General features: G+C 37.0%; 1 protein-coding gene across 1 annotated transcript; it reads left to right on the forward strand.

The window, feature by feature from the left end:
- The first annotated feature begins 1176 nt into the window (after positions 1 to 1176).
- On the forward strand, positions 1177 to 3274 carry LOC108113705 (fork head domain-containing protein FD4). Its single transcript, XM_017224384.2, has one exon. It carries the CDS (start codon positions 1639 to 1641, stop codon positions 2752 to 2754), a length of 1116 nt encoding a protein of 371 aa, XP_017079873.2. The 5' UTR covers positions 1177 to 1638; the 3' UTR covers positions 2755 to 3274.
- Positions 3275 to 12331: the final 9057 nt, after the last annotated feature.

Below are 12331 nucleotides of genomic sequence, written 5' to 3' on the forward strand. Positions count from 1 at the left end.
ATCAGTAAATCGGTAAAGTGGTTGTAATTTTCTTTTTCAACACCTCTCTCGCATTGGGCCGTTAGCCAGAGTCCCAGTCGCGGCCAGAGTCCCGGCCATGGCCAGAACCAGCTGCCGGGGCGGCTGCTCTTTTGTCCGGAGCAGAGTGGAGCGGAGCTGAGCTGGGGCAACGGCAAAGGCAAAGGCAAAGCTAAATAAAACCGACGAGATACTCCCCTCTTACACGAAAAGAAATCGAGTGTGGGTTGAATCTATCAAAAGCTCACAGGAAGAAATATATCTGAAATTTATATTTAAACTTTTAATTTAATTTTTAATAAAAAACTGAATTTAAGCTATAAGAAGTACTTCAATATTTCTTTTAATAGATTAAATCTATCAAATAAATAAATCCATATTAATAGCTTTCGAAATTGACTCATTATAGGCACGATTAGCCGACGGAAAGTATGCTATAAAAATAGTTCATAACTTTACGGGAAAGATTGGACAACAAGGTTACTCTTTCTAACCCATAAGGTATAGGGATTCATATTACCTTATGACCATTCAGCCCACTTTCCCTCGTTAAAACTTCAAAGTCTTTTCAAGTTTAAGGGGGTAGTTTTCTCCAAGTGTAGCCGTCGCAACCACCGGCGGGGCATTAGCTCTTCGCCAGAGCGGCGTAGTGCGGTCTGGTCAGACTGGTTTATTCGTTTAGTAAATCTCAGACTCTTTGCTTTGGCTCTCCTCGCCGCTTTGAAGTTTCGCCGTGGCGGAGGGATGATGCATGTTCGCATCGCGGTGATTGGGAGAGAGCACGGGGGCAATGATGTGAGTGATTATATTTTGATTGCATTGCTCACTGTGGTTGGTTGTACGAACGGAGGACTGAGGACTGAGGACTGAGGACCGAACACCGAACACACTGGAGGAGACCGGGCCACGGGCCCACGGACAACAAGGGGAGGGCATTGCTCACTTAGTACAATAACCGGCACGTCGTCTGCCAGTCTGCTGAAACAGTAATTTTTTGTGTGCCGTGTTCTTCGTTTGTTGTCGTTTGTTTTGTTCCCGCTCTATCGCTATCTTCGCCCCAAGTTCGCTCTGGCTTTATAGCCCACACCTCCCCCCCGTATAGGCCACTATGGCCACTACTACTACCACTCACGTATTCGTATTCAGCTTTTGATGGTAATTTGCCAGGGAACGAGGTGGAGTACGAGGAGGTGCTGGAGAAGGCAAGCAGGCACGGGGAAACCTCAGTGAGAGTGCTTTTACATCCAGTGCCAGTGTTAAAGCCAGTGTCGTCGCCGGAGCTTATAACGAGCGTAGTTCTTGCGCAGAGTTTATTGCCGACAGTTGGCGCGATCTTGTTTGCCGTCGCTTCGCGTCGCTATCTCGGCCCGTATCATATCGTCATGTCGTATCGCCACCGTGCCCCCATTGGGTGTTTAGTTACAGTTCCTGTTCCTGTTCCTGCGACGGTACTCGGCACACTCTTACTAAATACTCCTCATTAAGGAAATTCATTTAGGATTTTTGTGAAGAAAATAAGCTTATGAATAGTATTAAAGGATAGTGAATCAATAACTTACCATAAACAAATATGTAACACTGTGATGTGTTAAGCAAAACAAAACCAATTATTGTGTAATAATGCCCAGGCCCTCGCGAGAATCCTACGGCGAACAGAAGCCCCCGTATTCGTACATTTCGCTAACGGCCATGGCCATCTGGAGTTCCCCGGAGAAAATGCTACCGCTCAGCGATATATACAAGTTTATCACAGACCGATTTCCGTATTACCGCAAGAACACTCAGCGATGGCAGAATTCGCTAAGGCACAACCTCAGCTTCAATGATTGCTTCATAAAGGTACCCCGACGGCCGGACAGACCGGGAAAAGGAGCCTACTGGGCCCTTCATCCGCAGGCCTTTGATATGTTCGAAAACGGGAGTCTGCTCCGGCGGAGGAAACGCTTCAAGTTGCACAAGAACGACAAGGATCTGCTCAACGAAGAGCTGACTGCCCTGGCAAACCTCAATAGATTCTTCTTTACCACCCGGAATGGAGGCAGTGCGTCGCATATGTCACCGCTGGACATGAATAGTCCCGCAATGAGAATGGATCCCTTGCCCAGGGCTACGAATCATATGCCCAACTCCCTGGGTCAAGGTGTGCCTATGCCGCACGTAATGCCCGGCTCCATGTCCAGTGCGGAACACACAAATCTCTCGGACATGGGTCTGTCCAATCTGCCCGCGCTAACCAGTTCCGATATCGAGGGACCATTGAGCCTGCGACCTAAAAGATCCTTCACGATAGAGAGTCTGATTACGCCGGACAAACCGGAACATCCTTCGGAGGACGAGGATGATGAGGATGACCGTGTGGATATTGATGTGGTGGAGTGTAGTGGTATCAGTCGGTATCCCACAACGCCCGCCGCCTCGGAGGAATATTTGTCCGCCAGTCGATCCAGCCGGACCGAAGATCCCCTGCCGCCGATGCACACAATAAACGCCGGTGCCCATGTGCCCTTCCTGCACTACGCCACGGGTGCCAGTGTGGCCGGTTTGCAGGCCTCGGGGATACCCAGCAGTCCCACCACCTACGAACTGGCCATCTCGCATCCGCTCTTCATGATGGCGGCGCCCATTGCCAATATGCATAATATATACTACAATAACGTAACCCTCGTCGCCCCGGCTCAGCAATATCGGACACCCGAGGTCCAGAATAGAATAGACAACGACATGCGTACGATATAGATATATGATATAGCCGGATCCAGAGACACGCACACACCTATGTATAGCATTATTTATGAACGATATATGTATATCCATCCAAACGTAGTTCCTTTTGTATTAAGATTAATTGTAATAGGACCAAAACATATATATATATAGACGAGTATATGGTATACTTTCCTAGGCATAGATGGCATGTACATAGAAGCTTGTTATACAAATTTGATTAGCTTGTATTACATATCCGTACTAGTAAATTATTTATTTTATTTGTATCAAACTTAGTGCATAAATCGATCATTTTGTGAAGAATATAAACATTTAAATAACTGAACAAAAAAAGTGTTTTCAAATCTACAAAAGTTAGCACTGGGCAATGACTGAGATCATGAGCGTAAGTAAGGTTCAGTGATCACCGATATTTACCTTAGTTTTCCAGTTTTTCTAACTGCAGGATCAGACTTATTAGCTTTGTGTGTCAATTTCTAGGTAAAATATGAAGTGTGTTCAATAAGAAAAACATATTTTTGCGAGGTTTTTGTTATTTTTTCGACCTTATAAAGTATGGTTTATAATAATTAGTAAAAGTCAGAAAAGTTTTAAGAGAGAAATAGCGCACAAGCTCTACTATATTCAGTCTAAAAATCTGATTTGGTTTATGAGGTAATTAAATTGATAAAAACTATATTGAACTTTAGGAAATTAAATCAACAACGTGATTAGTAATAATAATAAGCATAAAACAAAAAAGCTACACTGCAAATCCAAATACTAGAAAGCAGTTTTTTCAATGTGAAAAATAAAAATAAAAACATTGTTCTCGTATTTAAATTTTATTTTTTTAAGGTGTCATATTCTGATTTTTTTCAATATGTAAACACGCATTAAAATCGCTCCAATTAAATAGAATACAAAAAGTGAAATAATCACAGATCTGAAAAGTATAGTGATTATGAATTTTAGAAGAATTTTAAGCTAAAAAAATCATTCAAAATTTCCTGCTACAAAAATTGTTAATAACTAATGTTTATACAATTTATAAAATATATTTCTAATTAGGCAAAAATTGTACTAATTGAGTTCTTGGGAAGCAGGATATAAAAAATGTATTTCAACTTGTCAGTAATTTTTCGGAAAATAAAAGGCGAATTGAAAATAAAGCTTAGAAGTCTTCCGATAGGAAGTTTAAATTCTCGAATTTCGGTTCGGTTATACTTTCCTTCCAGTCAATACAACTCAACGATCTTTTTCAAAAAACTATAGTTAAAAAGTAAGTTTTATATCCGTTTTATAAATAAATATAGAAAGTTTAGTTTGGGTTGTAAACTTTTCCCTATCAAAACTATTGTTTTGTCATAAAAAAGGTTAAAGTAAAATAATAACAACAATAATAGAAATAACAACATTGACTGCAATAGGATCACTGCCCTCACTTATCGTGCATATCCTATCTCTTAGATCCCCTTATTAGCCTCTCTTAACTAACAGATCACCCTAATTATGTAAAAAATATCACCACTAAAGTAATTTGGACTTGTGAATAATTTTTCGGAACGCGTCGGTCCTTTGTTTCTGGTTGGAATAAACACATGTCTGTATTTAACAAGCAAGACGCGTGAAATTTAAAACACTTTCAGGTTATTAACATAAAGGCAGCAATAATAATAAGGAGAGGGAGAGAGAACAAGGCCTAATGAATACAACAGCTGAGTTATTTGGCCATAAACACATGGATACAAGTCCTCGAACGCTTGAAGCTATTTAATATTTCTTAGTCTCCTTTTTATCCTTCTTATTTGTCCGAACTATAATCTACATTCGTTCTGAGTTTTTTCTTAGTGATATTGCAGGATAACAGAGTTAATTGTAGTAAAAACTATTTTATACTCTTAATTTTACTTAATCTTAACTTAACCATACCTTTTAAATGTGAAAATGATTGCCATTTTGAGAGATCATAGTAGTAGTAGTAGTTTAAGTTTCAGAAATGGCACTACTTTTAAGTCATCTTCTTGCTTGTTTAAAAGGCAAAATTCAGTCAGTTTTTGGAGAAAGTTTTTCGATTGTTTAAGGATTACATACCTGCCAAGATAAATTAGTAATCGTTCAATTTTGTTTCAATTTTTAGTTGATATTAAATTAAAAATTATATTAGTAATTAAACGAGCTTTAGGACTTGACTCATTCTTTTCCTATTTTCAAACTATAACTTATTACTAAATTATTATATTGCATTACTGCTTAAGTTAAGGTATTCAGGTTTATATTTTATAAATTCACATATTTAAACAAATATAATTTATCTTTGAAAAAATAATTTACTAAATGTGACAAAATCTTAAGGCTGAGCGAATATTATGTACATATTTACCCGAGTCAGTTAAGCGAGACACTAACTTATCAAACCATTTTCAAAACGCGATCAGTTCGAACCCATAAGTAGATTCTAATTGGCTAAGTAAGGTCGGTAATTTATATTAACTATAAGTATTACAGATGCCAAGCTAACAAAGGAATTTGTTTTTATTTTTTATTAAAAAATGTTCTTGATAGGTCTTAAAATAACATACCAAGAGATAAGCAAATACACTACATTTTGTGTTTAAAAAGTGACGGATTTTAAAAAAGGCTTTAAAAGTATGTCATCAGCAGTTCCCTTCACTCTTGAACTTCATATCTAAAATTGTTCTTGATAGATCTTGGAAAAACATACCATAAGTTAAGAAAATAAACTAAATTTTTTGTTCAATTAATCGCCATTTTTTAAAAAGGCTTCAAAAGTATGTCATCTGCAGTTCCCTTCACTCTTGAACTTCAAATTTCAAATCATTTACTAATAAACAGAAAACCAAATCTTTATGGTGGTACCCGCCCGTCGGTGAATACAAAACCAGCGGTTTTAGCCGATTTAATTATATTTGCTTTAGTCAAATTAGTAGAAACGGAATATTAGCGGCAAGATGAAAGGCCCAGTCCAATCTTTACTTTCAACTCCAGCTGCGAGAAGAATTATGCTGTAATAATTAGTTACAAACAAAACACCATGCCTCAATGTAACAAATGACTTCTTGGCTCTGTCATTATTGTTTACCTAAATATTTACCGTGAAATTAAAAATATTTGAACATAAAACATTGTACTTTAATTTTGATTTTTAGCCTTTTTTTTTGATAAACACAAACTAAACGAAGGTTCGGGGAATTCCATGTAAATATTTAACTTGGTGTAATTACAGAGGCAACACGACATGTTATTGTTATTTTTTAGATCAGATTTTCATTACTGCAAAATGTATTTTGAATTGTAGTGTCGGTATTGGTCAAATTGATACTTGTTTTTAATCACAATGAAGGATTTTATATATGTTTTATGGTGTATAGGTGGATTAGAAAAAATGGTATAAAAATATTATTTAAAAAGTGAAAAGTAAGTATGGGAAAGTATACGAGTATAAATTTTTGATGATGTGTCTTCTTATTAAGTTCAACAATCTTGAGTTTATTTTCCCTTTTAAATTAACACAAATTATTTAATATTTGATATTATTTTAATAAAGCCACTTCCATTCAGCTCTCTAAAAATAGAGAAAATCTTCACGAAAAGTATTTATTCCATATTAAGAAAAAATGTGCAAAATATGTTAATATAAACCAAAAATTTAAAGAAAACTTTTGCGCCAATAAGTAGGCAACATTTTGTGCATACAAAAATTGTACCCCAGTTACCTTATATTCCATCCTCACTCAACCATTTTCTTGTTTCCCAAAGCTAATCCTATTAACCAGCGATTAAATATCGGTTGTTTACTTTATGGCCCAGCAAAATTTGTATTCATAATCCTTTGTAGTTTGGAGCCCAGCCAAAATCATTTGCATAATCGCTTGGGACCCTTGAAGAAGTTGAAATTTTTCAACGAGCTAAAAGAGATCGAAGCTGGGACCAAAATTACAGGTACAACGAAGGCTCTGCGTTGAAATCATAAAATTCGATACACATAATTTGCTTTCATAAGGTCCTCACATGCATATATATTCATATATACTTATGGAATTTGTAAACACAACTAAACCTTAACTCGTTAAAGAAAATAGTAGCCATAAGTGGTAACGAAGTACTAAATTTTAATGATGAAAAGTTAGTTAGGCCTACTTGAAATTAAAAAAAAAAAAACGATCCCCCTAAGCTAATTCCAATCGAACCATAAGCTTTCCCAAGTTGAAATGACTTTTCTTAACACCGTTTGCAGTTGAAAAGGCCAAAAGTGGCATACCCCACGCAAGGGTATAAAAAGGTATGCTGGCTTAGACAGTGGCTTTAAATTATCGCCACGGGTGTTCCTACAGTCGGGTCTTTTAACAGTCGGAAGCCTTTATAGAAATCCATTAACAAAACCATCATGTTTTTTGTTATTGCCGGCACATCAAAGACGCATCGCAAAGGCTGTGAATACTTAGAGTGATCGGAACGAATAGTAATCGGTACTTTGTCACGAGCCCATCTGTATTTCGGTCGATTCAAATTAGTGTTGTTACGAGTGTGTTTTTGTGTGCACAAGATGCTTAATGATATTTGTAGCATTTAAGCGGATATTAATTTGTTTCTTCAAATAAAAGGGTAAAACATAATTATTAAACAGCGCAACGGACTTCAAAAGAAAGATGGTTTTGTATTTTTTTTTTAAGGGGGATGCCAGAGGTTATGGACTTTCTTAATGTTTCGTTTGTCTGTGTTAAAGATTAACATTTAACACTTGGAATGCATGTGCTTTGTGGAGTTTTTAAGGTAGGTATGGTAAAGTTAGGTTTGTAATTTAATAAATATAATGTGTAATATAACAATCTATAGTTAGTTTATTAAGTGTACTAACAACTATACTTAATATATGCCAGAAACTTGAGACTTTCCTTTAAACTTATGACATTTAGCTCTGTTAGGCTTGTACATCTACCATTTAGATTGCCAATTTTTTTGGGGATTTTTAAATCTACAATTAAAATTTTAAATATGTTAATAAATATTTAATTTATTTAAACTATTTTGGTATCTTTTTTCAACACACAATGTTACAGAAGAAGAAGTGCTGTTCATTTTCCGTTTACCTTCGCTAAGAACATACATCTACCATTTATAGATTGCCAAATTTTGTTGAATTTTTAAATCTATAAGTAAAGTACAAATATGTACCTTTTTACAAATAATTTTGATTCCTTTAAACACACAATATTGCAGAAGAATATATAAAAGTTAGTTCCCTTCTTCCCTTACCTCCTTTAAGTACATACATTTACCATTTCGATAACCAATCTTTGCTCTATTTTTAAACCCACAAGAAAAATCTGAAATATCACAACAAATATATTATTTATTAGAACTAATTTTGATTTCATTAAAGGCACACACAAATACGGCCAAGTCATCGCCGGTTGAAAGGGGCACGAACTCATAAACAGTAATGATACAATAAATCAACACAGAGCGTAAAACATCACTTCCTAAAAGGATCGTCATGGTGTTGTAGGCCAGCATTAACAAAATGACTGCAATGTTTAAGGATAAGGGATGCTGGAAATCAGGAATCAGGAAGGTATGCCTGATGGTGAAGGATTCCTTCGGATAATCTTATGCCCACAGCTAGAGAGAGAGAGAGGGTTTTGGTTTTATGGCACCCACTTGCCATGGAAAGCTAATGAGCCGCAATGGCACTTGAGCAACAGCGCCCATCGCCTTTGTATTTATTATTACCGCAAGTGTCACGTGTCCACTTGATTGAGGCAATTTAGTTAGTAGCATTATTTGCTATTTCCTTTTGTATAAAGAGTTACCAACAGCCGACTTATTTGTATGAGTTTGAATTATTATGCAATAAAATGCTGAGCACGGATAAAGCGTTTCATGGCAACTTTTCAACGGCCACGCTTAATAAAACAATTTAAGGGGAATAATAATTTTAAAATTACCAATTGCAGTAGGCTGAGTTGTGAAAATAAAATGAAATGCAAAATAAACTTTAAGGAAAATGCCCAACAACCCAACAACCAAAGCTTTAATTTTCCCTTTTTAGCTTAACAGAGTCGCGGCATGATGAAAATGTATAAAGTAGGCTTTATCTGACTTTATTAGAGCAATCCTACAGACCGCTTTGATCGTCTGAAATTCCCATGCGATCGATCTGGTCGACTGGCAGGCAAGTCTCGTTGCAGGCAGGCATATGTTGAAGTATCTTGCCCCTGCGGCACCGACTTATCCGTCAGTGGAGCAAAACACACGAGCTGAGAGGAGTGTGGGCAAAGCATCGGCTAAGTAGCTTCAACACCGAAAACTAGTTTCACACACAGACTAGTTTGCACTCGAGCTCGACTCGGGTGTTGATGCTGATTAACCATATTTATACTTAAAAAATTGAAAAGGGTTTTTAAGTGGCCGGCAAAGTGTTGACCAATTTGGAGATACCCTCGACGGGGTTACACGATATCAAAATAGGCCAAGTAATTGTCGATTTTAGATAGCAGATGGCTTTTCCGCCTTAGAAGATCGATTAAAATTTAAGCTTCGATGACAGGACGCTCTCCCTGGACTATCTAAGACCCCTAAACCCCATATTATATGGTGTTTAAATATAGAATTGTATTAACTAAAAGGGGGCTACAAAAAATTAAAAAAAAAAAGGGAAATAAGGAGCAGCCGAAAAGCAAATGGTTCTAACAGCTTACTTTGTATTTAAGCACGAACTGTGCGAAAAGCACCAACCTACCATCGCACCATCAGCATCATCTAAAGGTATTTCTTGATCGACCGACCGACCGAATGAAAGACCGTCCTAAAAGACCGGCAGAGGGAGAATACCGCACCGCCACTCTGTCTCGCAAAGTCAAAAGCGGCATTTTTAAATTGGTAGTCAGATCTCAGTTTCTCGGTTCGTAGAAAGGAGCTCGGGCCCGGGCCCATTATGGCTTCCATCGAAGTGATTTTTACTGTGGCTGCTTGTGCGCGGCCTGTTTGTTAGCCTGATGTCTGAGCACACCTCTTATTATACTTACCACACCACCACACCACGCACACCTCGGCGAATTATAAACGTCTGTGTGCCGGCAACTAGCGGCTGTTCAAATTGCAAAATATACAATGCGTTCCTCCTCCAGTCCTCCAGTTCCTACAGTTCCTCAGCTCCAGTGAAACACACACACGCAACTGGGAGAAACACCACCGAGTTTAATTTGATTTCGATTCAACGCTTCAGCGGAGGAAGCAGGAATCGGCCACGGGAATCTGGAATCTCTGGCCTGCCAGGCGGCCTAATCATTTACCCACATCCATCCCAGCTCTATATCGAGCATCCAGCCATCTAGAGTCCAAGCCCCTCTGTCATGAATAAGGTTATGATTTAAATTCACAGCGATGGGTGTTGTGTGAATGATATAACCCAAGCGAAAGAGCTGACGATGTTCATTCTCACCTCGTCGACACTAACGATTGAGCCGACCGATGCCCATTTAATAGGGGCAGTAGGAAATCCGCCTCTGGGCTGCTGGGTGCACTATCCATACCATCTTGAGGTCGAATGTTTTTGCAAATTTTTATCTCAGGAATGAAAAACTAATCATCCGCTTATGGGTTTCATTTTTTCTAAGAGATGATTAAGCTAAAGAAATTCTATAAAAATTAATATGAGTTTTATTGGTATTCTAATCTGTCGTTGGGGTTTTACATTCTTTATTAGAGGTATAATAGTAATGTCATTAGCTTGGCTTATATGCGTTTTTATAAAATGGGTATGTTCAAATTAAATTACTATTAAACTAATTAATGTTTGAGGAAAAAAGAAGAGATTTTTATAAAAGAAAAACTTAATAAAAAGGAAACTCTTCCAAGGTAGGATTTTATATTGGTTTCTCTTACTAAGAGGTCTTGTGTTTATATTCTTTAATTTCTATTTTGATATTAAATGCAGTTTAATAAATCCAGAAAAATATTCCACATATTTCTAGATTCATTTCTGATAGCCTATAATATGGCCAGCATATATATAAAATATAATAAAAAAAAACTAAATTAGCCGCAATAAAAAAACGCAGCACCAGCCAAATTCCAACTGGGCAGGACTCCTTAGCTTTCCTATATTGCAGGTAGAAGCATGAACACTGCACTTAAGCTTTGTCGGGAAGATTCATTCGAACATACGTACATACATGGAGATATGCCGGGCATACAAGCATACATCCTCGGGGTAAACACAACTCAACTCCTCAAATTAGTGTGTTAGCCTTCAATAAATTGGCGGCCTGTTGTGTTCAAACATTTATTTCTTACGAGTATAAAGCAATACAAAGCAGGCAAAATCCCCAACACATAGGAAAAAATAAATACTGACGGTTATTATCCTCGACACCAACAGAGATCTTGTCTTCGCTTGGGATCTCCTTTTTTTTTTTTTTTAACTTTATTTTTTGTAAGAACGAAACAGTGTTTTAAATCGATATAATATTCCTAAATATGTTATTTGGTCCACGGAAACATTTGATGGGAATTAAACGCATTAAACTTGCTACCATCGTATAGTCCTATAAAAGATCTCGTTATATTGGAAACTCTCTCCCTATCTTCATCAGCGCTAATCTTCATTAACAAGGCGAGTGAGCAGCAGTGGTAAGACGGAAATAACTAAATTGATTTAGTTTATGGGTCGAAGAGCTTTCATCTTAGCGCTCCGAGTTTCGGTGTGCTAAATAAAAAATAAAAGAAAAAAGAGTCGACAGGGAAAAAGAGGAGAAAAACTTATCGATCGGTGATTACCGAGTAGTTGGTTTGACTGAAAGGTTTTGCACATACAACGATTTCAACAACTTTGCGTTAATGGCTCAGAACTTCTTCTTTATTTTTTCAGTTGGCTTTAACGGCCCATCTTGGCCATCTGTCTTGGCTTAAATGCTGGCATCCTTGACACTAAAAAGACCACAAAGATCGTGTTTAGTTCACATTCTTACCACTGCCTCGCAATGAGGATCAATAAAAAGTCATTACACATCATTAACATTTTTTAAAGTGCATTTATTGTTTATTTTATGGAATTCCTATGCATGTATGTGTGCTTCAATTTATCACTGATACTTATTCACTCGGGCATTATGTGTTTCAAACTTTTGGCCCGCCCTCTTCCGGCCAGGAGTTTGGAAATAAAAATATAATTTTATGTTTATGCCATTTTAAATTTATGGAAATGCGATTTTATCGAGTTGTAGTAGTGTAGGGAAAGTAATAAAGTGCACTAGTAATATTATTAGTTTATTAAACTAAAGATAAAGATATATTTTTTGAAGATATTAATATCATTACCAAACCAAAATTATCTCATTACTTGAAAATTAATTAAGATTTTAGGCTCTTGGTGCTCATTCTAATTAAAATGTACATTTGAACGCTGCTGTTAACCAAAGAAACTAGTTAATAACTTACCTTTAGTACTTAACAAAAGAGGGAAAAGAAAGAAAGAAAAACGTTTTTCCTTTCTTCTCTATGCGCACACCTCTATTATCTCGTTAGCAGTCTGTCGGGATCTTTGAGCTAGTAGCGCGTTGCTTGGAAATTAATTTGTTTTTGT

This window comes from Drosophila eugracilis, unplaced genomic scaffold (genome assembly GCF_018153835.1).
Source record: "Drosophila eugracilis isolate 14026-0451.02 unplaced genomic scaffold, ASM1815383v1 contig_367, whole genome shotgun sequence".
Lineage (NCBI taxonomy): Eukaryota > Metazoa > Arthropoda > Insecta > Diptera > Drosophilidae > Drosophila > Drosophila eugracilis.